Genomic DNA, 27,556 nt, shown 5'->3' with positions numbered 1-27,556 from the left:
TGTTCTTTTGTGTTTTCATTATAGCCATCACCAAAAAAAATTCCACAGTTCATAAATGCCAAACAATCTGCTTGTCTGTACTGGGGTGAGGAGAGACCAGTCATGTTAATTTTAATGGGGCTAGGACAGGCCAGTCCCCTTCTCTTGAGTATTGAAGCCAATGCAGTAACAATAGAAAGTCAGCATATTTCCAGGTCTTGTTAGTAAATTATTGTAAATGGAGAGTAGTAAATAGAAAACACTGATACAGACAGAATAAAGCTCATCATTTTGTAAAAATGTCTTCTCTTAAATTACACCCGTGTTAATTTAAGACCTGTGTTGAGCTGCTGTTATAGCACCATACTGTGGTACAGGTGTGTCTCTGTGGTATTTAAAGTCACATATAATCACCTATTGTCACATAGCAACGTGCCTGAGGAACTGCAATGTTTCTGTACACACAGACTCACTGAGAGAAGGCATGTGAAGTCACAGTAGTGATAACACTCCCTACATTTTACCAGTGTTTACATAATGAAGGGAGTACAGTGGTCTGTTTTTCCTGGTGACACCCAAAGGTGGCTTTATTACATGATGGCACTGTCATAATCCCCCTTTAATCATCTACAGAAATCCAATTACAGTGTGCCTAGACAGTAGTTATTAGTACCTATTATTAACGTGTAGGTTTTGAGCCTTGGCCACTGTGTAGGATCTGTGCTGCCTTGTGTTCTACATATTATTGTTCATACTGAACTTTTCAAGGACTGGACAAAAAGTTAGTTACATAGCTCTGAAAATATTAGAAACTATTTCCCTTGAATCATTAGAGGTACCTTGTTGAGAATGTTTAATATATATGTTTTTTAATTAAATTTTCCGCTTACATATTTTTTCATAACCACCAAAATTTGGTGTTTACTTTTGGGTGTCATTCTAGTTTTATTTAATGACTTAGAATAAACAATTAAGGATGTCATTTTAGAGACCATGGTAGTTGAACTTGCCACAGTGTTTGCATTTCCAAGCCCTCAGCCTATGCTGCACATCCTGAATGGTCTGGGAAGAGACACATTGCATTGCTGACTCTGGGTTTCTGTGGCCATGCTAGTGTGGTGAGATAATTCCAGCTGAGTGTGAATACGTTCGCGTACTTTCTCACTCATTGGTGAAGCAGGCAGGACTGTTAGTGGTAAATATCCCACTTGGCATGCTTTACTTTATAGTAAACAGCATCAAGGGTAGCTGAAAAATTCTTGTTTTAACCTTTTAATCTAGACTTTTCCTCGTTCAGTCAGGAATGCCGTGACCGTGAAACTGGTGTGTAAATATAGTGAGTGATTATTTCCCAGCTGAGGATGTTGGTGTGATGTCACATGTGTTCGCCATATTGAGCTTTCTAGTTTACTGAAGACAGCACCTCATCGTTTAGACTGTTTTCAGGAATAAAATCTTGTATAGTTTACATTAGGACCTGGAAAGCATGACCGTTTTTCTGCTCTGCCAATGTATCTTGGAACAATGAATTTATACGAGAAGGAAATTGCAAAATGTGCTGTTTAAAGTCTTGGATAGGGAAAGCTTGTGCCCAAGAAAGAAAATTTTGATTTTCTCGCCACTCTGTTAGAGTGAACTTGGCACAGTATTTCCCGAACCTTAGTTCCAGCCATAATTCATTCTCCTTAAGCAAAATGTTGTAGGTATGAAAATGAAGCTGTAGCTTATATCTGCATACTGACTCAGATGTGAATGTGATGCAGTGCCTGAATGTAGAGAAACATGGTATACTGGTACTGGGCACTTTCATCATCAGGCATGCTAGGCATGGTATGCATGGTATACTGGTACTATTCATCATCAGGATATGTTTATTATAGCATTAACATTACATGAGAATTTCAGCAATATGATGACAATGTTGACCGCTTTAGATTTTACAATCATACTTTTCCATATAAATGTCAGAGGAATGTTGTTGAATGAACACATCTGCACATGTGGTTTGTTATCAGTTCATCTACATAAACAAATTCTCCTATCATTATATTTGAATCACTATTCTCAGTCAGAGGCTAATAGAAATAATCTATTTGTAACCATGTTTTGTAGTTCAACACAGTAATGTGTTTTTCAATTTAGTCACAGTCAGTAAATCTATACCTAGCACTAACACACAGTTGGTGCAGATGTCCCGTAAGCGTAATGGTTCTGTTGAGGTCAAGGTTATAATCATAAATGAAAACGAACGAAATAATGAAAACTAGGTGTGAAAAAACATTGTCATTAACTGAAATCGAAATAAAAACGAGGCATTACCAAAAAACGATAAATAACTAAAACTGTATTGTCTGTTTGCAAAACTAACTAAAATAAAATACAATTATAGAGTAAATGTCCTTCGTTTTTGTCTTTGTCAATGTCTTTCATAGAGCAAATATCTTTCAGAGTTGATATTTCAGACTGGGAACCCGGAAATTACGACATTCCATGTCAGATTGAACACAGCATAGTCCATGCTCCTCACCTGGCATCATGGCTGTGCCGAAAGTTGGAAGAAAGCGGCAGAGTCCTATTTGGGATTATTTTGAATATGACTGTGTTAGATAAAAGCACATGTCTTGCAGTGGAAGGTGGTGAAATATGTGGACAAATTATTAAAGGGAAAACTCACATGAATTTGAAAATACATTTGAGAAGCGCACACAAGGAGGCTAACCTAGCTTACCTTAATAAGGGAAAGGAGAATGCCAAGCCCCCTTCCCCCGAAACAGAAGCTAACCCCAGTACAGGGCTAAGCAGCATGACGGAGACAACCGCAGGACAGAGAACACTACAGCAGTGCTTTCACCGGCAAACCGATAGCTGCTGGTTAGTAAATACGCAGGAACACCACAAGCGGGAGGGAGCGTTGATTAATATGTTTATTAATATGTTTATGGATGTCTACACGACTGTGTGAGTCAATTGCCTTCAAAAAGTTCACCACTTTACTCGAACCAAAGTTCAAAACACCTGGAGCTGCAAGAGTCAACAGCCTTATTGGGGCTAAGATGGATACGGCAAAGCAGAAATTAAAAGAGATCATTAAGGATGTGAGGAAGCTGACCCTATGTGTAGATGGTTGGAGCAAGAGAGGATTAACAGCATCTTTCATGGGTGTGTCAGCTTATTTGTGCCCATATGTACATTTTATGTACTGGTGTTATTGTTGAATACATATTTCTAAAATTGTATGATGTTTTTGTTGAGTTTTTATTACACAATACTTTTTCTGGTCTTGACAAATAACCTATATTTCAAAAGACTAAAACTAACACTAAAACTAATAAAAACTAAACTAAAACTAAGCATTTTCAAAAAATCTAAACTATCAAACCCGCTTTAAAAACTAATTAAAACTAAACTGAATTTGAAAACATAAAGTCAAAACTAAATAAAAACTAATGAAAAATGCAAAACTATTATAACCTTGGTTGAGGTGACAACCAACAATATATAATGATGATGAGTGAAAGTGAAACATGTATAATGTAAGGTTAGGAGTCAAACAGAAACCCACTGCTATAACCAGTCATATAGTCAGTTATTCTGTAATGCTTGTGGCCACCCTAAAGTATAATCAAATATTTTTATTATTTCAGTTAACAATATCCATTTATATTTTTCTCTTTAACATGCAGTACTAATGTGAAACTGTTTACAAAAATGTATATTTTTAAATTATTCATTAAACTGTTTGATAGACTTTACTGAAATTTCGTTGAATTTTTCTTTATAGTATGTTACTTTTTTCATTAAAAAGACTTTTAGCTAATAGACATTCAGATGCCAGGAATTTTCTGTTTGCTGTTATAACTTTTCTTTTGTTTTCTATTACCAGTTTTCTGTTCAGTTATTTGTCATTTTTCCAGTGCTAGTATTCCTGTACTTAAAATTTGCAATGAATTCCATCCTTGTTTTTTCTCTTACAAATGAATTAGACTGGTGCTGTCTGAGCAGACACACTGTGAATCTGTGTCTCATTCCTAATGCTCATCTGCAATCATGAACCTCCTTCTTTGTCCCACTGGGGCTTAGCAGTGTCTTAGGGGCCTACGCACACCTGCTACCCAATAAAGCCAGGTCTACAGAGAATAGAAAAAAACTGTGCAGCTGGCCTCCTGGGCTATTAGGACCAAATTGCTGTTGTGTCTGCTCACAGAAGAGCGTTAACTGTAGCCATTATGTCCATATCCATGATGTCATTTTACCCCAAAACGGGCTTTCACCATCATTAAACATTTCACATTAATTTTTTATCACTCAAATCTGCCAAGCTTGAATATTGGAATGAATTAGAATGAGTGTGAGAGAGAGCGAGTAGGAGTGAGAAAGAGAGAGTGAGAGAGTTATAGTATGTATCATGAATCAGTGGAGGTTATGGTGCAGGTGCTTGGTGCTCTTTGAACGACATGCCCAGATTGTGCTGGATAGCGGCAGGTCCCTGGGGTAGTATTATATTACTGTGTTTGTAACAAAGTAATGGGACCCGGGCGCACTCTCATCCCCTCTTTCTCCCAGTACACTGATATCGAGCATCACTAGGGTTTTGTGTATGCAGAGAACACACCCTGCTGATGGACCAGCCAGTCCCACATAAATGACAGCCTTGGGGGATTAACCTGGGTCTTTTTCCTGAAACTCTTGCGTCATGTTTTCTGTAGATCTAACCTCTGTTATTGTGTGTGTGTGTGTGTGTGTGTGTGTATGTGTGAGTATGAGTTTGCAGTGTATAAAATCTATATTATTAGCTTAACTTGCCAATGTAAACAACACAAAGTGAAAGGTAATGGCGTTAGAGTAGCCAGTTTACATCCACCATTAACACAAACATTCCACTATTTTCAAGCTGACACGTCAGTGGGGGACATGTTCCGGTTTTGACCTGGCAATGAGTTACAATGTTCATTCAGCAGCAGCTGAAAGGCAGAACCTTGAAGTCATGAAACTGTTTCTGCCTCCCATCTAGACATTTAGTCTCTTTGAATCATGGGTGCCATATTTGGCTGCACATGCACTTCTGTCTAAGGAAAAATAAGCTCTGAACACCTGGGGATTTTTAGACAATGGGTGGCTATACCGTACCTTCCCCTCTCTGTGTGTTCCACATTCAGCCAGGCCATGCAGGGTGCTTGTCATTCGTTTCAGGTTGAATAATTCACTATAGAAATTAAGAGTTGTTAGGTTTTTTTCTTTGATTGTTTATTTAATATGCATCATATATGTAGTGTACATTACATTATGTGTCAAGCAAATGACTATTTAAATTAGATTAGAAGGGAATGTGGTTAGATGCAAAATTTGCAAACAAGCTTTCTGCACATGAGTGATGGGTTTTTCTGTTAAGCCTTTCTTTAATGGAAGCCCTGTAAGTTGGTAACACAGTATTTACAGGTTTTTAAAAAACTTTCTAAGAGAAGGTGCATGTGTGTTAATACAGATAAGGGGACCATTTACACCGGTGGTTCTGAAAGTGGGGTCTGTGAAGTGTAGCCAGTAATAGTAATGCTATTGTAATTTTACCATTAGTAATGTGATTGTATTCATTATTGTTTTTTTGTTTTGTTTTTTTTTTTTTGGGGGGCGGCGGCACACATTTAAGGTTAATTGGTTTAATAACTCAAAACAAGTAGGCATGTAATGTCATTTTGAATCTAATGACAATTTTAATAAAGATGTATCCTGTGAGTGCAAAGATCAGAAATGTAAAAGCTCTATTGCTCCAATGTATTATATTGGATATATTGCTCCAAAATATTTTGTACACATTTGAATAGAGTGACTAATATTTAAACAGTTTGATTGTTTTATAAAATAAATCTATACTGACTGGGTCCAAGGAGCTACTGTTTTCTGAATACTACACGCACATACAAAAAGGGAGTATCCCCGACTCCTCATACAGCACTACATTAGCATACAGCGTTGGCGGATACTGGCTCTGTTCTTTTAAAAGAAATAAGTAAATTACTGTACATGCACAATATTCAGTGTAGGTTAAAGGCTTAGTCTTCCAGGACTTCTCTCTAACCCCATAATTAGACAGCGAGAGAGAGAGATTTGAAGGGAACTTTGTATTTGACTTGGTTCCTGACTGCCACATCTCACATGCATGTGCTACAAGCTTCATAGAAAGTGTAGACCAGATGAGATGCCTTCCAACCCCTTATTACAGAGCCATAGATGGCCTAAGCCCTTTCTTTTTTTTTAATAGGATAAATGTTTGATTGAAACTATGTCACTGTGATATCTTCTATTTGGAAAAAGCAGTATTTTTTGTTGTTCCATGTATGTTCTGGTGTGTTTGTCATTTCTCTACCATCACAATTGCATAGTGGTGGCAAAACTCTAACAATTACATCACCTGGCTCCATGCTACAATCTATGGACTGATCAGCAAACAGTTATTTGCTTAGAGCATACTACTGCCTACTGAGCAAAGGTCAAAGATTTAAACTGCCCTGATCTTGGACCAACACCACTTATGCTGCTTGATGTGATAAATTAGACTCAGCCACTGTGACATGTAGTAGTGATCTGTTGCCTGTAAAAGTTGGCTAGAGGCAGCTGAGGCAATAAGGAACTTCACTCTTTCTATCATCTGTTTGTTTACACACTTGGGATAGTTGTTTGCTTTCCCAGAATCTCTTGATCCAACAGGATTTTATTGGCTAGCTTCTTCCTTTAAATGGCTGCAGGCACAAGCGCCTCTGACATTTCTGCTTCACTGTAATGCACTGACAATCTGTTTAAGCCACCTGGGTACAAAAATGCCACTCTTTTTGCATTCCCTGAATTGCAATTGTTTGATAAAAAATGTCAAATAGCTGTTCAAATAGTTGTTAACTCGTGAAATAGTGTGTCATCTCCGCAATCAGGGGTTTGAGTAGGCGGATGAGAGGTGATCTCTGGACCGTGTGCGTTGGCAGATTGTGCTTTCAGCCAGCTAGATAATGGCGGTGGCATCTCTCTTTATCAAAGTATGGCCACCCACCCTTCACTTCATCTGCACATGAAATACAAAGCAAATTATTGTTTCCATATCAACCAGTCTATAGTTTGATCTAATTATTCTGGAAGGCTACCAGCTATAGGAGCAGTGGCCTGGTCTCCACATGTGTTATAAGTCCCAGGAGGAGCAGATGGGGAAAGGCACATAGAGGGACTGGAAAGTACCCTCTCTTTGTTGCAAGAGTTCTAGGAAAATTAACTCATATTAGCTGTGTAAAACTGAACTAGAAGGTATGTTCATATGACAACACGAACCACACACAAACAAATGCTTAGTTCAGCGCTTGGAATACATGTCCACGGTCGTCCCCCCCATAGTTATTCACTTAATTCCCATAAGCATTGCTATTTATTAAAAATGCAGTCAATTTTATATCTCCAAATAAGTCATAAATTATTTAATTTCGTTTTCAAATGCTTTTAGATATAAACATAAGCACTATAATTTGAAGGCATAGCAACTCAGTTTGCTGTTCAGATTTTTATACCCATGTTTGGATTTATGATTGCTGAGTTCATATGTCTGTATGTCTTGAACATGACCTTAGTCTGTGTGGAGTTTTTTTCCATTGCTTACATTCCTGTCCATTGACTTCCCTTGTTTCTCAGGGTTTCAGTATTGACTTAACAGAGATCTTCAGAATAGCATTGTCACTAAGCCTATTAGAGATGGTAAACAAATCTTTCTGGTGTAGGGGAGGACCGCCTGCTGGTCCAATGACGGTATCCAATGGCGTGGCAGAAGGCTTCTTACGTGTTACTGTCTTTCATTTATGCGATGGAGCAACATTTAAATTAACAATTTGTCAGCATTAAATATTATCCTCTTTTTACTTTATCTAACCCCAATTATGAATGATTTTAAGAGATATTAAAATTCCAATCTCTCTCATTGCATTTATCTCGACATTTGCTTATCCTATTTAACCCTTTACTTAGATAGTGCTCATTCATTCGGATTCCATGTCACTCAGAGTCTTGCACCGGCCGTGTATGCGGATCTCACGGTCACAAACTCGCCAGTCTTGGTCATTAGACAGAGGTAATTGACATACAATTTAGATGGCCACCCATGCTTGCCCTTTTAGTAAAAAAGTACTTTCTTTATTCCCCATAGATCTGTACACACTTAATTAGAATAACATTATCCCTAGTCAGAGGTCATGACCACTACTATCTGAACAAGTCGACCAATTTTACTTATCTATAATAGTAGTTTGCATAATCATGACATGGTTTACCATGTAAACTTAACTAGAATAATATTACAATAATCGGAGATTAAGGCTCACCCTATTTAGATTGGGCAATCAACACTATGTTGTTTTAAAGGGAAATTACTTTTAGCCTTTACACTCGAAGTACACTTGACTAAAGACAAGTTGTTAGCCTGGACTCTAAAATCTTAGTTGGCGTGCCCCAATGCTCCACCTAAACCTGGATTTTAGCCTGTACTAACCTGGTCGCAGATTTGCAGTAACATGGACTTAATGTAATCTGTTGATTATGACTATGATTTCAGGATAGATCAGAACAAATTCAAACTTAACAATTTATTAACCTTTAATTTCTATAATAATTCTTAATCCAATTCAAAATATAACAAGCAGTAATCAATAAGATATATAAACATCACATAAAACACAAACAAGACAATTAGAGATGTTTACCTGGCAATGAAACGACACACAACAGTTGCGTGGGAGATCTGTCTATAGATCCCCTGAATCTTTGTCCAGCTTTGTCCTCCCTAAATACCCAGATACTCTGTAGGTCCACCAAATGGTGGTGTTTGTGATTCTAATTCGAATTTGGGCCCACTATTCAATGGTTCTTCGATGTCTGTGGAAGGATGTACCTTATTTGCATACAGGAGGTTATTTGTACGAGGTACCCGGGGAGGGTACACTTTCAACGGCAAGCAGTATTTTTCTTATTATTGGTTTGAACTGCTGCTGAGGGAATGAGACCATTTTTCCAGATGCAGTGAGACCTTTTGAATGATACTAAACATGTATAGGCAACTTCTTATTCATATTAAACATACTGTCTAATGCATATAGACCTTGGGTGAGTTTAAGGTGATCTCAACACAGAGAGAGGGGGGGTGGGGGGCAGAGGGAGAGAGAGGGGGCAGAGGGAGGGAGAGGGAGCAGTGTAGAAGAACAATGTTGAAGTGTGATCTTCCAGTCTCCACTCAGTGTGATGTTATCTCAGATGAATTTGCTAATTCTTTGGGAGCGATTTCAAATGTTAATTTTCATAAGAATCCTTTGTTTTCTCAGAGAACCATTCTCTGCAGGTTCAGACATCTTCGCACCAGCTTTACACTGGCCACGTTATTCTGTTTGGTTGTGTCTCTACTACATTAATTGGTGTTTTAGTAACAATATTTATTTTTAATTTTATTGCCTTTATTGTTAATTTATTGCCAAGCAAAGGCAGTGGTGACCCAGTCCCAGTCTGGTGACCCACTCCACTTCCTGCTGGCTAGTTGGATAAACAAGGTTTTCTTCGTGTAGATTGGCCTTCCTGAAGCCTCTCAACATGAGCTACAATAGCTCCAACTGTAGTCTAGCAGAGACTGGTCTCATACCCATCAGCATAGGATCCAAAAAAGGTTACATTTAGGTCACGCCTCCCCCAGAGAGATGTCAAATGATGCATTATTTTTGGCATTTTTCTCTATGTATCCTTTGTGTGTGTATGGGGGGGGTGGTATCTGCTTCATCATTTGGTGACTTTTCTCATTTCACATATCTAAGGCAATCTGGTCTGCTTTAAAATCTAATAGAATTTTAGAAAAGGATGTTCTCACTGTGGGGCATCAGGGCACTAGAACACAGAGACACTGTATACTTGAGTGGTGTGTTATGTTAGAAAAGAGGCTCTTATGTTAGACTGAAAGACACAGTGTTCACTTAGTGCTTCCTTTTGCCTTCTCCATCCTTACCTACACAGCCTAAAGGAGTGGACTTTTGGTGTATGTGGGTGCCATTTACTTGGTGAATGTAACTAAACTTTTGCAACTTTCTATTAAATCTGTTTTTCTAATCCTGTCTTGTAATGCAAATCATGACTTTTTTTTTTTTTTTTTTTTTAGACACTGATGCTTTGCACCAGACAGAGTAGGCTGACCTGCCCCCTCTATTTAGGGAGCTACTTTTTACTGTTGCCCTAGTCAAAACTACTACCCCAAGCCAACACACTTCTACGCCTTTAATTTGAATGGTGCATGTGGCCAGCCATCACTCAAGTACATGGTATTGTACTGTGTGTCGTTCTGAAACGGTTCATGTGGAGCTCTGATTCAAGGTCAGCTGGCCAACTCCACACACCCAGATCACCCAGTTTGTAGCTTTCCAACTCCTGCCTTAGTCAGGAAGCCTGACTCAGAGTAGACAGGGAAATACTGTAGCCATCCATGGTGTAGAGGCTAAAAAAAGCCTGCTTCACACTTTTCTCTTCCTGATCTCCTGTATGTGTGTGCAGTATGGTCGTGTGTGTTGTTTGGAGCTAGGGGCTTTCCTCAAGTACGTCTCACGTACTGCCTTTGTTTTAAGTGTAAAACTTATCATCTAAGATGTATGTACATGTTGAAAATAAGGCAGCCTGTATGTCAGCCAGGAAAATAGACACTGCTAAATGGCTTAAACCTGTGGGATTTTGGGAAAACCTATTGTTTTGTACGTTCTCTACCTGAAGCCACATCAGAGCTTCCCAAGGCTTACATATACAAATTAGCCTAGAACACAGGCTAGCTGTTCATCTAAACAAATTTTTTGGAACTGCTTCACGCTTCAGTAGGAAACAGCTGACAGGTTTACTGCCACCTGGCTGATTGCACATGTGTGTTTTGAACCTTTTGGTCCTGTAAGCTATTTGTAGCCCATTGTCTGCTGTAAGAGACTGTGTTCCCGATGCTGCCTGGTCATCTCACAAGGAACACCTCCATTTCCCCTGCAGCTCGTTCAACACAAGATACGGAAATCCTGCAGAGTACAGAAGTCTGGGCAAAGCTCATTGTGTCTCACAATTCTACCCTGTCAAAGTCTTGTGCAATTACTTCATCACCAAACACTTAAACACATTACTGGTTTCCATACAATGGTGTATTCTGGCACTGCTTAAATCAAAGGTTTTTTTTTGTTTGTTTGGGTTTTTTTTATTTTTATTTATAACAATATTTTTGCATGTGATCAGTCCTGCAGACACATACTGTAAAGTGGTTGGAGGTTGGTCTTCTCCTTGGTTCCACATCCTGTAGTGATGGGAAAGCCTTCATGACCTCAAGGTCAAAAGGGGAACTGGAAGCTGTTGGTCTCTGTCAGGTTTCATAGACCCTTAGAATCATGCCCAGCCGATGGTATTTGGCTATTTCAATAGAGGCCAGGAATAATAAGCTGCTATGTATAGGTTCCCTGAGTGATAGGAGCAAATTATGGATTTAGCTGGAAATGTTTTTCATGCAGGTATGAAGTTGTTAGCCTTGCTTCTATTGTGTAGAGTATACATTCATTCATTCATTCATTCATTCATTCATTCATTTTCCTTCAGGGGGCTTGAAGTGGCAATAGACTAAGAAGTTCAGCCAGGACTTTTCTATCTGTGGCCACAGTTTCTAGCTCCTCCTAGGGGATCCCCAGAGGTTCTAAAGCCAAATATGAGTCTCCAGTGGGTACTGGGTCTTTCAATTCAATTAAATTATATTTGTATTGTGTTTTTAACAATGGACATTGTCTCAAAGCAGCTTTACAGAAACATATAAACACAGGATACAGATTTTAAGTGTTTGAGTTTATCCCTATTGAGCAAGACGGTGGCCAGGAAAAACTCCCCAAGATGATATGCGAAAGAAACCTAGGACCTAGGACCCTTCCCTTGATTCTCCATACAGTGGGACATGGCTGATACTGGCATTGTACCTGATCCCCAATATTCATTTTGTAGGTGGTGTGCCAACAAATTTACACTATTTTGCAGTTTCGTTCTGAGCCTAGCCAGCTTATTACTGCCAGACCTAGCTGTAGTGTCCACATGTCTTTAGGATCACTATTTATCTGAGTTTCCGCCTCAGATCTGTTCACCAATGTTGGCCCTACTGGGAGCATTATGCTTCTATGTGGCTGTGCAGTATTATCCTGCATTAATTAGCTTAATTTTTGTAATTACAAGTGTGACTTTTTGAAACCAGTTCTGGTTTCAGATCACTGGGTCATTTTCCTGAAGCTCTTCAAGTTGGTCATTAAAAAAAATAAAAAAAATATTGACACTAAGGTTAATTACTGCATTCTCCATCTGAAAGTTTATCTTGGGTGATAAACGTTCACCTTCGCAAGGCTAACAGTGGAAGGACTTTCTATTTTCAACATTGAATCATGTTGTGGCTATTGGCCTCAACCCTACCACAAGGAAACTGAAATTACAGGTCATTCTCCTGCAAGATGGTGCTGATGGGTGTGCCAGGCACCTCCCCATCCTCCACACAAAAATCCTCTTTCAGCCTCTGGCCAGATGTGGAAGCCTCTGGGTATAGCCTTACCAACTGCCTGCTTTGATGTTCTCAGATGCTGCTTTTGATTTCCTCTTGCTAGGCTTTGTATCATTCACAGTAGCATACTGTTTAAGAATATAAATTCACACACACTCATTTAGTGTTTCTTTTTTACTTATTTATCCTTGTGCAGTTCAGAGCTATGTACGGAAGTCTGTGACAAATCTGATACGTATCCCCTCCCTTTTGTTTGGTGTTGTGATTGAGCAGACACCCCACCGAAGTATGCAGTGTATGCATGGATCACCATACACAGTGGGGGAAATGAGTATTGGACGTGTCAACATTTTTTCAGTAAATATATTTCCAATGAGGCTATTCACATGAAATTTTCCCCAGACATCAGTATTAACTCAAGAAATCCAGAAACATAAAGAATTCACAATATTAAAGTCCATAAATAAAGTTATGTGTAATAAAGTGGAATGACACAGGAAAAAAGTATTGAACACGCTAACTGAAATTTTTTTAATACTTAGTGGTGAAGTCTTTGTTTGTAATGACAGCTTCAAGACGCTTCCTGTATGAAAAAATTAATCAGCCGCAGAATTCAGGGGTGATTTTGGCGCATTCTTCTAAACATATTGTCTTTAAATCTTGTTCAATTGGATTAAAGTCAGGTGATTGACTGGCCATTCTAACACCTTGATTTATTTCTCTGAAACCAATTGAGAGTTTCCTTTGCTGTATGCTTTGGATCGTTGTGCTGCTGGAAGGTCCACCCACATCTCATCTTCATCATCTTGGTGGATGGCAGCAGATTCTTCTCAAGAATCTTCCGGTAAAGGGCTCCATTCATCGTTCCTTCAATTATATGAAGTCTGCCAGTACCATGTTTTGAAAAACAGCCCCACACCATGATGCTTCCACCTCCAAACTTCACTGTTGGTATAGTGTTTTTAGGGTGACATGCAGTGCCATTTCTTCTTCAAACATGGTGTGTAGTATGATAGCCAAAAAGTTCAATTTTACTCTCGTCTGACCAGACTACACTCTCCCAGTATTTCATAAGCTTGTCCAAATGAGCTGTAGCAAACTTTAAACAAGCTTCGGCATGCCTTCTCTTTAGTAATTAAGTCTTGAGTGGTGAGCATGAGCAGTGGAGTGCATTGCCTATCGTTTTCTCTGTGACGATGGCACCTGCTGCCTCAAAGTGTTTCTAGAGCTCTTTCCGAGTGGTCCTTGGCTCTTGGGCTACTCTTTTGACTATTCTTCTGACTCCCTGGCCAGAAATCTTCCGAGGAGCTCCTGTGCGTGGCCGGTTGATGACGGAGTGATGATGTTTCCAATTGCGGATAATGGCCCCAACTGTGCTTACTGGAGGATTCAGAAGTTTTGAAATATGTCTATATCCGATTCCATCTATATGTTTTTCAACAATAAGGTTGCGAAGGTCTTGGGAGAGCTCTTTGCCTTTACCCATCATGAGATGTTTCTTGTGTGACACCTTGGTAACGAAAATCCTTTTTATAGACCATCAATTTACTAACCCTGCTGATATAAATTTGCACAGATGGGGGGTATAATTACTGATGGATTTCAGCTGGTTCCTTGCCTTGCCTTGGAGAACCGCTTTTTCTTAACGTGGTCAATACTTTTTTCCTGTGTCATTCCGCTTTATTACACACAACTTTATTTATGGACTTTAATGTTGTGAATTCTTTATATTTCCAGATTTCTTGAGTTAATACTGATGTCTGATGAAAATTACATGTGAATAGCCTCATTGGAAATATATTTACTGAAAATATATATAGATGCAGCCAATACTTATTTCCCCCACTGTAGGCTCTTATCATATTCAGATTTAATGCTTTCATATTCATCGTGATAACCAATCCCTTCTACTCATCCCTGCTGTTGTGCTTCCCCATGCAACGTTGGGGGTCATTCTGCTATTGTCCTCCTTTGTATGGCTTAGGTTGTGCTTCCACATTTACCCACAAAGCACCAACATCTGTTCTCTAGACTCTGCACATTTCTTTCATGATGTAATGCTCAATGTCCCTCTGTCACCCTCTCTCTCTTTCTCTTGTACTCTGCCTATTTCCACATGTGCCAAGCCTCCACCCATTTCTATTGCCACTTCTAGTTTTTGGCTTCCCTTTTCTGTACAGCGCACGGTTGGATATCCATTTGCAGTTAGGATCATTTGGTTTGTTTCAGCAAGGTTTTGCTTTGAGTAGCATGAAGCTATATTAGGGATTGTGAATAATTGGATTTTTTTGTGAGTGCCGCTTTGCAGTTGTGTTGTGCCAGCTCTGTGAAAGAATTAGTAATCATTATCATAGTTTATTTGATACTTGGGATTGTTAAGTTTAAACTAAAATATAAGACGCAATGTACAGGAGAACTGACTGGAGGGGTTGCCCTTCCTGGAAGCAACCCACAAACTGCAGCGCCTGGACTTCACAAGACATCGTCAAAACTGGTGGAATCATGTGTTGTGGCCAGATGAGACCAGAACTGAGCTGTCATTGCTATGTTCATTGAAATAAATGGGACTGCATGCAGAGTCAAGCATCCACACCGAATGTAAAATAAGCTAGTGGCTTAATGATGAATATTTTGGTCATGGTTTTGTTGTTTTCTTTTGAACCCTGAAATGGTATGAGTTAATAAGAGGAAAATGTATATGAGCAAACATGAAAATATAAATAGAGCTTGAAATATTTTGCATGGAGGAGTGTTTAAGATCCATGTATAAGTATCAGGTATCTAAATGTTACTGGAAATGATCCATCTTCACCTTGTGTGTATTATTTTATTTAAATTTTTACTTTTTTCATGAGGGATATCAACAATTCTGGAGTTGATTGTGTGTATATAACATATATACAGGCAACACAGAATTCCCTGCAGACTTGAGTCTCATGTGTTTCTAAATGTTTTACAGAAGGGGAAACTACATGCAACATTTCCCTCACAATCAGAGCTATTATTAGTGGTGGTTCTGGAACATTCCTGTGTAATGATTGTAGAAAAGTACAGACAGAGGGAAAACTGGGAGACTGAGCGAGTTAGCTGCCTGGCTGAGTAGATTAAAGTGTTGTGGCATAATGGAAGTGAAATAAAATAGGTTCGACATAGAATGTGGGTTGGTTGAGTCTGATTATGATTCTTAGAGCATACGTCATCACCCATATGCTCGCTTCTCTCTTCTCTCTGCTGGTGGCATTTTTGTTTGTACAGTTCCATGCAAGCAAATCAATCACAATCAGGTTATTGTTGTACAGCCTCCTCAGTGCAGGACAATATGACCCATTTTTCCATTCATTCCACCTCTACAAACTGTAACTGCCTATTTGAGAGTTCAAAATGTGAGAACTCAAGATGCAACATTCAGTGGTGAATTAGAAGTGATGTTACATGTTTAAGTATATTGTGAATATTTTTTTTTTCTGTGAGTGATTGTGTGAGAACTTTATAATGTATATCAGCCAAGATTAAACCACCAGTAAAGTAAAATGCCATCTCTTGATTCAACACATTTGTTGACTGTTATGCAGATTCGACGTAATTCTGTCTAGGATTGCAATGTGCTGCTGTTTAGCTGACATGTGGTGTGCTTAACCATTCATTTCTTCTCCTCACACAAAAGTGAAGGAGATGAAGAAAGCTTTTCTATGAGGTTGGGAAGTCTAATGCTGATTTAAATTTAAACTGGGAGCCTTCAATGAGTGCATGTATTTCAGAGTACAGTTTTATGCAAAAACCAGTTAAACCATATTTATGACCTATAGTTTTGTCAACTCCTAAGTATCCTATATATCCTATATATTCATGTCCTGTGTAATATTTTGTCTTCCAGTTATGCTCTGGCAGATGAAGCATATCGGTCTCTTCGGGATCAAGATAAGGACCAGTGTATCCTCATTACTGGAGAAAGTGGTGCAGGAAAGACTGGTAAGGCTGATGTGAGCCCTGTGAGACTGAATATGCTTAATTATTTGATCTACCAGGACATGCATGGCAGTACAGTATATGAACAAAATGTAACACTTTTGCACTGCATTATTAGATCATAATAAATCTTAATTTAATCTGTGCTGGTCTTATAGTTGTAGCAATTTATTTATATATATATATATATATATATATATATATATATATATATATATATATATATATATATATATATATATATATATATATATATATATATATATACACACACACACATATACACACATATATACACACACAGTATCTCACAAAAGTGAGTACACCCCTCACATTTTTGTAAATATTTGATTATGACTTTTAATGTAACACTGAAGAAATGACACTTTGCTACAATGTAAAGTAGTGAGTGTACAGCTTGTGTAACAGTGTAAATTTGCTGTCCCCTCAAAATAACTCAACACACAGCCGTTAATGTCTAAACCACTGGCAACAAAAGTGAGTACACCCCTAAGTGAAAATGTCCAAATTGGCCCCAAAGTGTCAATATTTTGTGTGGCCACCATTATTTTACAGCACTGCTTTAACCCTCTTGGGCATTGAGTTCACCAGAGCTTCACAGGTTGCCACTGGAGTCCTCTTCCACACCTTCATGATGACATCACGGAGCTGGTGGATGTTAGACACATTGTGCTCCTCCACCTTCCGTTTGAGGATGCCCCACAGATGCTCAATAGGGTTTAGGTCTGGAGACATGCTTGGCCAGTCCATCACCCTCACCTTCAGCTTTTTTAGCAAGGCAGTGGTCGTCTTGGAGGTGTGTTTGGGGTCAGTATCATGCTGGAATACTGCATACTGATCATGCTCTTCTTCAGTATGTCACAGTATATGTTAGCATTCATGGTTCCCTCAATGAACTGTAGCTCCCCAGTGCCAGCAGCACTCATGCAGCCCCATACCATGACACTCCCACCACCATGCTTGACTGTAGGCAAGACACACTTGTCTTTGTACTCCTCACATGGTTTGGCGCCACACATGCTTGACACCATCTTAACCAAGATGGTGGTCTTGGTTTCATCAGACCACAGGAAATGGTTCCAGTAATCCATGTCCTTAGTCTGCTTATCTTCAGCAAACTGTTTGTGGGCTTTCTTGTGCATCATCTTTAGAAGAGGCGTCCTTCTGGGACGACAGCCATGCAGACCAATTTGATGCAGTGTGCGGCGTATGGTCTGAGCACCGACAGGCTGACCCCCCCACCCCTTCAACCTCTGCAGCAATGCTGGCAGCACTCATGCGTCTATTTCCCAAAGACAACCTCTGGAAATGACGCTGAGCACGTGCACTCAACTTCTTTGGTCGACCATGGCGAGGCCTGTTCTGAGTGGAACCTGTCCTGTTAAACCGCTGTATGGTCTTGGCCACCGTGCTGCAGCTCAGTCTCAGGGTCTTGGTAATCTTTTTATAGCCTAGGCCGTCTTTATGTAGAGCACAAATTCTTTTTTTCAGATCCTCAGAGAGTTCTTTGCCATGAGGTGCCATGTTGAACTTCCAGTGACCAGTATGAGGGAGTGTGAGAGTGATGACACCAAATTTAACACACCTGCTCCCCATTCACACCTGAGACCTTGTAACACTAACAAGTCACATGACACTGGGGAGGGAAAATGGCTAATTGGGCCCAATTTGGACATTTTCACTTAGGGGTGTACTCACTTTCGTTGCCAGCGGTTTAGACATTAATGGCTGTGTGAGTTATTTTGAGGGGAAAGTAAATTTACACTGTTATACAAGCTGTACACTCACTACTTTACATTGTAGCAAAGTGTCATTTCCTCAGTGTTGTCACATGAAAAGATATAATAAAATATTTACAAAAATGTGTATATCTCACTTTTGTGAGATACTGTATATATAAAACAGTACAGAAGTTGCTTTAAAGATTCTGTGATAAAGCAGAATTAGATATTTATATTCTTTGTGCTTTTTTGTGTGTGGTGAATTTCTCATCTGCATCTGGAGTCAGATAAAGAACTGTAAATGTTTGCCAGGTGTAGTCTAGCATCAAACAGAAGTTATGAGTTATTCATTGGTATGGGTATCACTTATGGTCTCCATTTAATTTTCACACATGGTGGCCATCTTATACTCTCCTAAAGGCCAGGGCTTGTATGTCTGTTTTTGTTTATAGTGCCTAATTCCTCACTAGTCATAAACTTCCTCAGTTAATTTGTTTTTACAAACTAATGATGGTTCTGCTGAATGATAGTTCCTGCCCATCTTCAAATACAGACTGCTTGTTGGACCACATTGAGATGATTTCAGCCCCCATGTGATGTCGTAGTCTGCCATGTCCAAACTGCTTTTAAAAGTGGATGAGGTTATGCTGAGGTCTTCTCTCAGTGTGAATATGCTCCACTTTAGCCTGTCACTCCAGTGCTGGCTCAGCTGAGCTTTGCTTGGGCTTGCTAGAGAGCTGCCGAGAATGATGTCAGCATTTACAGGTTTTTTTCCTATGCTTGCTGACTGATAGATTCCTAATTCACTATGATGCTTAACCAGGAATACTGCTGCAAAAATTAGACAAGCAATCTTTTCAACATGACTTTTGCATATAAAGGGAACTTGAAATGCTATGTGTTATTAGCATGCATATTTGTTGATCTTGCATTTAATTACTTTTTTCCATCCATCACAACTCCTTGGTGTAGTAGAATTCAGGAAGTCCATTGAACATCAGTTTCAATTTTCAGATTATTTGGGATTATTTTTGTAATCGCTTTTTCATTTGTGTAGTTTAAAAGCTGATGAAACTGTTTGAGTATCTAGGTCATAGAATTCATTTATAAGTGTGCTTCACTGATGATCAAAATCTGTTCCACAATGAATTAAATTGCAGAGTTCTTGTTTTCTACTTTGGTCAGGTGGCTCTTCCGTAAATGCATATTCTGTATATCAGCTGGACTTTGTTTGTTCTTCACAACTCAGTACATTTTAAATTGCATTGGAATAATAATTATTTCCTTTGATCGACCGACGATTTAAAATAGATGTTATTTAACTGATACAAGCTAATGTTTCATTTATTTGCTTGCTTTGCTTGATGAGCAATCATGAGGCGGCATGCTCACGATCATATTTAGCTCAATAGAGTTGTTATTGCACCTAGTTATTTCAAATATGAACAGCAAAAAAGTGCTTATAGAAGCCAATTGGTGCACGAGTCATGCTGCCTCATGCTCGGGGAGGAGCAGCATGCAAACAGTTAATAACATGAATGCCAATTTGGGCTAGTTTAAAAATAATCCACGATGATGTTGATTATTTTTATAGCGAATAATCTGGATTAAATCAAACAAATTTCCATAAACAACAGTTGCAAGGCAAAGTGTAAGTGCGGTCAGTGTGTTTATGATGTACAGAACCATCTCTATTGTAAAATATTAAGATTGGGAGAAATAAAGTGGATAATGTATAATGTCCGTACCTCAGAAACGTGTGTGCACCATGACGACCTCGTTTCTCACACAAAGGCTGAGGAAAAAGACGGAAAATGTGTCTCCCTTTTCCAGTGCCCAAATTTTCTGGGATAATGAATTAATCACTGATTTTGTCCACTATACTGTTTTCTTCATATGTTGTTGTTTCGTATATTAAGTCTTCGGAAGTCCTGTTGTCTCCTTTTTTTTTTTTCTCTTAGCTTTTTTTTTTTTTTTTTTTACTTCAGCTATTTTCTCCATGTAAAATGTATTCTTGCATGTAAAAAGAAATGATTATAATCGTCATGGAATGATCAGCTTTAACATTCACTAAACCTAGTATGGTTTTCATCCCTCTTCACGACCAGGAAGATTCTCCTACCAGGTCTTTTTAACAATTTACCAAAGTCTGCCATATCCTCAAGCACTGCATAATATAGACATGGAAGAGTAATTTACATTGCATCCTGGATTAATTACATGAGTCTCTTTTGTTGAACACTGTGTCAGGGATTTGGACCTGTACCACCACTATAATAATTGTCATTTCATTACTATGATATTAAATGTGGGCTAAATGTGATTAGCTTTCTTTTTTGTGAGCGGAGGTAGTGTGTTTCTGTAATGAATTCGGGTGGGGTGGGAAAGCTGAGCTGACGAAAATGATGTAAGGGGGATTTTGGGGTGCGGCCTTGTTTCATCTGGAAGAGTGTGACCTCTGACCCATCTCATTATACTATGTGTTCCAGAGGCCAGCAAGCTGGTGATGTCATATGTGGCTGCGGTGTGTGGGAAGGGCCAGGAGGTGAACAAGGTGAAAGAGCAGCTGCTGCAATCCAATCCTGTATTAGAGGGTATGTGTAAAGCTCTTTCACCTTCATCACATCGTTTTCATCTATATCTTCATCTTTATCTATAATGCATTTTATCGGTTAATTTTTTCTTTATGATTCCATACTGAACTGAATATAAAACTAAAACCAATTTAAATGACCAGTATTTCTGTTTTTATGTAGTTATGTCACAATAATAATGGACAGATTCTATAGCAAGGTAGTACAAAAATAAAAGGGAAGATATACGTAATGTAATGTTTAATTATCAGTTTAGGATTTTTGGCTTTGGCATGCAGTGTAATTTAATATAACTTTTAGATAACACAGGTGGTATCACAAGCATAGTAGTTGCAAATTACAGTTAAATTATATAAAACATAATTATTATGAAGTATATTGTCCTTCAGGTTTTATTTTAACTGTTGTTAGCCTGACCACTCAAAAGTGACCATGTGCTAAAACCATCTCTCAACCTCAAGCACCAATACTAGATATCAGAACCTCAGCAAATTTCACCTGATAGAATAGACATTTGATTTTCACGCAAAGGAAATGTCTGTTCTACCAGGTGCACATGTGTGTTCAGTAGGTTTCCACAAAGGCAGGTTATGTAGCTCACAAAGCAAGAATTTTGGCCTGTTGCATCTTCTACTGAGGTCGAATCAGTTCACATGGCTATGAATCTCACCTCTAACCAAACGGTGAGTTCAAAACTTCGAAACCATGCCTTTAGCCCTTGACATGTTTGAAAACAGGGGTGCTAAGACATTCTTGCCCCTCCTTTTCTGAGTATTGCCCCTGCTTCAGCTGTCTTCCTTTGACTTGACTGTTAATGGAGCACAAAGCTCTCTGCTGCCTGATCGCAGACAGGAATGTGTGTTTTTTAATGTGGGGCCATGCACAGGAAATGCCCATGAGCAATGAAGTGCCCAGCCGAGTTCCACATCTGTGAGAGTTTAGCTGCTGGCTATAATGATCTGCACTCCTGAGGCTCGGCAGACTTCCTGCACCGTGGCCTCACTCCTGTACTTGCTCTGTGCAGCCAGAAATAAAGTGGTGTATTCCAAAGTCCAAAAAAAGATTACTTCCAATTTTAAAACGTTGGCTCTTATCAATCATGCTCATGAAGTTACAAGAAGTTTAATTATTAAGTTATCTGGCTTAAAATCACTATACGGGCCATAGACAGTTAACATGTACAAGATTTAAAAAAAAAAAAAAACCCTGCTCTACTGCATTGTTTATATAGCCACCAGTAGGGAAATTTACTACTTGTCATTCACTTGGTACGTGTTTCCCCTTTGCAGCTTTTGGGAATGCCAAAACTGTGAGGAATGACAACTCCTCTAGATTTGTGAGTATCTGTCTATCCATCTGCTTTCTGGCAATGTGCTCTGTGGCTGGATCACTCCACTAAGTGTCTTTTGTTTATATAAGATTAAGCTCATGTAGAGTGTTGATTCTAGTAACAAACCCTACCAAAACAGCTCCTTTTTCCCCTCTAAATGGTTTTGTGGCTCTTTATATAGTTTATAAAGAAGAATCCAGGAGTTCAAAATGCTATTGACCGTAAACCTCATTCATTTTTTTCTTTTTTTTTTTAAATGGATTCTTCTGTTGATTGACTGACATTTTTACATAGTTACTATTAATGCAAAAAGCAGGATTCTACCAAAACACTAGTTGAAACTTTCCAGGCAACAACATCATGTTGTATAAGTATGCATCAGAACTCGCTGGGTGTGTCTGCAGACACTCCTTAGTTTCAGAGCAATGCACAGAGCAGCTTACACTGAAAAATATCATCAAGGCAAAGCTGTGTGCGTGCGTGTGGCCTGTTCAGAGGACTTGGGTGCTTAAAGGTACTTTTCCTTTCCAATGGATATGCATTATGTAATGGGCTATGGCTGAGCAATTGCTAAAAGAAGATTTCAGCAATATCACTGAAATCTATCTAAAATCCACTCGATAAATGTGAGATAAAAAAAAAGAATAAATATAGGAATAAATTCCACAAAGAGGCAAACCATGGTCATGCATTATTAATAATGCTGTATCTGTGTTGTATCAGTTAATGCTAGTATTGCAGTGTTATGTAAATGCATTTAGAGGGACCAGCCAGTGGGGGAACAAAAATATTAGATTCCAGCGTGCAGATCTGAGGGGACATGGAGTTGTGCAGGAGTGTTCTCACGCTCACTACATGCTTTTAAGAGAGTGGGGGTATGTGGGCTGTTTTCAGATTCCTTCTTGATGTCATCTCATGATTCCAGACTTCTTCAATTAGTCCAGAGCTCCAGAGTCACTACATGTTCTGCATAAGAACTCCACAAGCCCATTAACTACTGCTGTCAGATCTTCAAATGCTTTTTTAACTTGTATTATAATGTGTCATCATCTTCTGCACAATGGGGGGAAAAAAATAATCAGTTACTTCCCATGGCTGGCAAAACGTTTTATTGAATTTGGCTGCAGCTATTGAGGTAGTAGCTTTGAAGAGATGTTAACTGTGGGGGGGAATTAATGAGTGAAAGACACTTCCAGACAGTGAGCTTACTGTTACTTTTCAGTTTTAAGTTAGGACAGAGAGCAGTTTCTTTCACCTTCACACTTTCCTCACTGCTAGTTCATTACTCCAGCAAAAATTTATGGTCTACTTTATGAATAAACCTGACCAAGAGACTGAGCTGGGGGGAGAAGGCATTTTTCTTAATTGCTCTCTTGTGGAAGTCTTGTGTTTTTAGCTTGATTCAGTCACTACCACTTCTGTGTTCTCTTTTATTCTGCCATTTAAAAGCCACAGTGAATACGTGTGGTTCTTCATGTCCTGCCACTAAGCAGTATTAAAGGTCTTGGTGCAATCTCATCACAGGGTGGGACACACTGGTCCTTCATATCTTATTATGACTGTGTAGGGCTAAAACAGAAGCTAGTTTAGACCCTTTATTTCAATTTATTTGTAGCTCCTTATTGTTTTATGCAAATATTTTCTCCTCGTTCACAGGGGAAGTACATGGATATCGAGTTTGACTTCAAAGGGGATCCATTGGGTGGCGTCATCAGTAACTGTGAGTATAATTACAGGATCGATACTGGGTTGACCCATTAAACAGTACCTCACTGAGGCTCACTGTCTATTACAGAAGCTGCCCTTTTTCCACAAGGTTCTCAGATCCAGCTGTGTGGTCACAGTGATGGCTGCAGCAAACAGCAGTGGAGCTCTGCCCTGCTGCAAACCACCCAAAAGTGTGTTCTCCTCCTGCAGTTATGCTAGTGGGTTGGGACACACAGACAAATACAGGGTGTGCTCAAAAGAGCTCGGGCTTGGATTAGCCTTTCCTGCACGTCTTACTCTGTCTGACACTCACACATTCCCAGATCGTCTGCCATGGATACAGTATCCACACAACCTATTTTATGCTATTCTGAATGCCACCGTTTGCTCCATTGTTGTGTATTAAGTGACTATAAATTCCCTGTGACCTTAACTCATTTGCCCAAACGGTGCTGCATATGTCGAACACACTCTTGGGTGTTTTGCTTTATTCCACAAACATTACTAATGAAATCAGTAGTGCCCTGATGTAATAGATGTTGTGTAATCTGGATTGTGTTCAAGTTGAGTTGTAGATTATGTGGCATGTCCCTGTCCATGTGAGGCGGGAACAAAGAGTGAATAAGATCAATAAACCAGTGTTTGTGTTTTTCCAGTGAAAGTTCATGGGCACAGCCAAACTTTCTCTCGTTCTTTCTCTCCTTTCTATCCCTACTCTTTACCTGTTCTTCTGGTTCATCAGGTCTGCTTCATTGCTTTTAGTTTTCCATTGTTTTGACTCCATTAACCCACCCAGAGACAAGCACTTGGAAAATATATACTTGCTAATGTCCACTTGGTCCAATGTAGCATATTACTGATTAACATTAAGAATAATTAATATTAGCAGTCTTGTTGTTATCAATATTTTTATGTGATTTTAAATGGATTTGGATTAAAGGTGAATTTCCTCAAATGTTACATGGACCTTAAGTGTGTTGATTGTATGGTTTTCTTGGATTAATTTTTTTTTCCTGAATGTACAAAAGCTGAACATGCAGATAAGAGTCTCCTTTGTCTGAATGAGACTTTCTGAACTTTCATAATCCTCGTTCTCTCTTTTCATTTACTCTAACTTCTCTACAGTTTATGTATGAAGCTCATGTAAAAAGAAAGTGGGGAAAAGTCTCATGATGCGTTTTGGATTACAGTTTAGTCTGGAGAAGGTGGACTAAGGACTAGATTAATAAACTCTTGCATTATTTATGAGGTTTTGCCCTCACTGGCATGGGTTAAACCAGCTCAACAAACATCTTTCCTCTAACCACTAACCCTTGGTGTTTATTATTGTCTGATGTTTGGTATTCATCATTTCCCCAAAGGTTAAGTGTAAATATATTCAAATGAAGTGTATGATATGAATAGGTGAGGTTTGTGTGCTGTTTTTTCATATCATCAGCACAGTGATGTGAAGGAGTATATATTTCAGGTCTTGAGGCCTTCTATCTTAGGTGATTTTTTTTTTTTCTTCTTTTTTATGCTTCAAGAAGAGGGACAAAACTCAATAACCTTGCAACAGGGATACAGTGTGCCTATGCTAGTCAAAATTCAGATCAGTCAGTGTGTAGTGAGGCATGCTTCCCTCCCTTCCAGATAGATCTCTCCTGTGAGATTTCCTGTTCTAGCACAAACACAATAGACAATGAGTGGTTACATACACTGCAGACACCTTGACAATGCAAATATTTGTCCCTCCTGGAAGCAAACACCTTGTGTGTTCTTCAGATCTCAGACGCACTTTGAAGGGGGTGGCCTTGTTGAATATTCAGCTGAAATGAGAAAATGTTGTGCATACCAATGTTATAATGCTTTCTTCCTTCAGATCTTTTGGAGAAATCTCGTGTTGTGAAGCAGCCAAGAGGAGAGAGAAACTTCCATGTCTTTTACCAGCTGTTATCTGGAGCATCAGATGAAACACTCAGTAAGAGACAACAAGCACTTACATGCTCTGCTCTTGGGCTTGTGACATACAGCTATACACATGACCATTAGTCTTATGCATCGGGTTATGCATAGCTGAGTTAAGAGAAGATTTGTTTTGGGGGTTTTTTTGAAACAGAAGGGAAAACCCTGAGTATCTGGGCCAGCAGCTATTGTTCTGCCTTTTTTTTTTACTGGACCATGTCCATTGTTGACATGCTCACTGTAAGAGAACAATGTAGTGGGCCTCTTTAATTTCAGACATCAAATAGCTGAAGGACCCTGGAGGCAGTGTGCCTTTGAAATCCTAGCTGACCATAAGTATGTTTGTGGGGTATTTAATATTGGAATTGAATGGGAATTGTGTGGATCCCCATAGTAGAAAATCTGGGAGTTTAGGGCTGATCCAAACTGCCTCTAGAATATATCATGCTCTTTTTTTTTTTTTTCTTTCCCCGCCAGAAAAACTAAAGTTGGACCGAGACATCAGCAAATATAATTATCTAAGTCTTGATTCTGCCATAGTCAATGGACTTGATGATGCTGCAAATTTCAGGACAGTTAGGGTGAGTTATTCAGTCATATATTTTCACACACATACATACATACATACATACACATACATAACCCACTAGATCAACAGCAACATGGCTAACCTTATCAACAACTCTGCCTACATAATAGGTACGTAAAAGATGAGCTAAAGTTAGCAGTAGCTAGTTACATCTACACAAAATACAATCTGTAACAGCCAAAATGTGGACTTGGACAGGGCTTTGCCACTCACTAGTGATCTGATCCTTTTGAAATAGCTCTAAGTGGATAAAACTTTGTGAGTGTTGATTAAATTGGATTCACCAATTTAGAGCAGTGTCAAGAACATTGAGCGAGCTACAGGGTCAAACACCTCTCATAGTAAGCTATGATCTTGGGTTCATACAATTACTGTGTCTATATGACAACATACTGCCTAAGACCAACCAAGTCGCATATTATACTAATTTCGACCAAAAGGAAAGCCCCAGAAAAGAAAAGATGCCTTTTTGTGTTTCCTACTGCAAACAAGTGCTGCAAGCCTGTTGTGGGATGTCCGCGGCCGGTATTACTTGGTTAACTTTTGATTTCCAATGGCACAATTAAAGCTGTCTGTATTCAGAATCATAGAACCAAACAAAAGTATTTTATTATTAAAAAAATATATAAAGTAGTACTTTACACCTTAAGGCTTCTATTCTAAGACCATATACTTTTTAACAGCTGACAGAATGTAAAGAGAATAGAATCATTCATAATCCTAAAACTTAAACCGTTTAAACAAATACCAAAAATCAGCTTTAATACTGAATAAACATTTGAAAAGCTAAAAATGTAAAGTTAATAGTTTATAGATTATTTGGTAAATTACCAAAGCAATAACTGTGCCACTAGACACACCATCCTTGGTAGAGATCAGAGTTTTTATATCCAGTTGAGCTGTTCCATGGTGTGAGAGTAGATCTGCTTTTGTCCATGCTCTTTAAGATGGAGTCTGAGATCTTAATAGCAGGTGTCCGTAGTAGTATTACATGCAGCAGCTTTACACAAAAGAAAGATTAATTTAATTGCACCAGTACTTAGCAGAAGCAAATAGCAGGTGTGTCGTTCCCAAGGTTTTCCAGCTTCACTCTCTCCTTCCCTTTAACCAAATTCATACCGAAATGTGATTATGATGTCTTGGCAAGATTATATTTCACAA

At 38.8% G+C, this 27,556-nt stretch overlaps 1 protein-coding gene across 4 annotated transcripts in view; it reads left to right on the top strand.

Moving 5' to 3' along the window:
* The window catches only part of myo1b (myosin IB), a 64,326-nt gene that overhangs the window by 17,822 nt on the left and 18,948 nt on the right, over positions 1-27,556 (top strand). For all 4 annotated transcript variants that reach the window (XM_053626852.1, XM_053626855.1, XM_053626854.1 and 1 more), the window contains exons 4-9: positions 16,398-16,492; positions 20,721-20,825; positions 22,115-22,161; positions 23,812-23,875; positions 25,724-25,822; positions 26,284-26,387. In XM_053626852.1, the coding sequence (XP_053482827.1) occupies positions 16,398-16,492; positions 20,721-20,825; positions 22,115-22,161; positions 23,812-23,875; positions 25,724-25,822; positions 26,284-26,387 (514 nt within the window). The remainder of the gene's footprint in view (positions 1-16,397; positions 16,493-20,720; positions 20,826-22,114; positions 22,162-23,811; positions 23,876-25,723; positions 25,823-26,283; positions 26,388-27,556) is intronic.

Source organism: Ictalurus furcatus, chromosome 6 (assembly GCF_023375685.1).
Source record: "Ictalurus furcatus strain D&B chromosome 6, Billie_1.0, whole genome shotgun sequence".
Classification (NCBI taxonomy): Eukaryota; Metazoa; Chordata; class Actinopteri; order Siluriformes; family Ictaluridae; genus Ictalurus; species Ictalurus furcatus.
The sequence above is the reverse complement of the archived record's forward strand: the minus strand, read 5'-3'. Positions and strand labels throughout refer to the sequence as shown.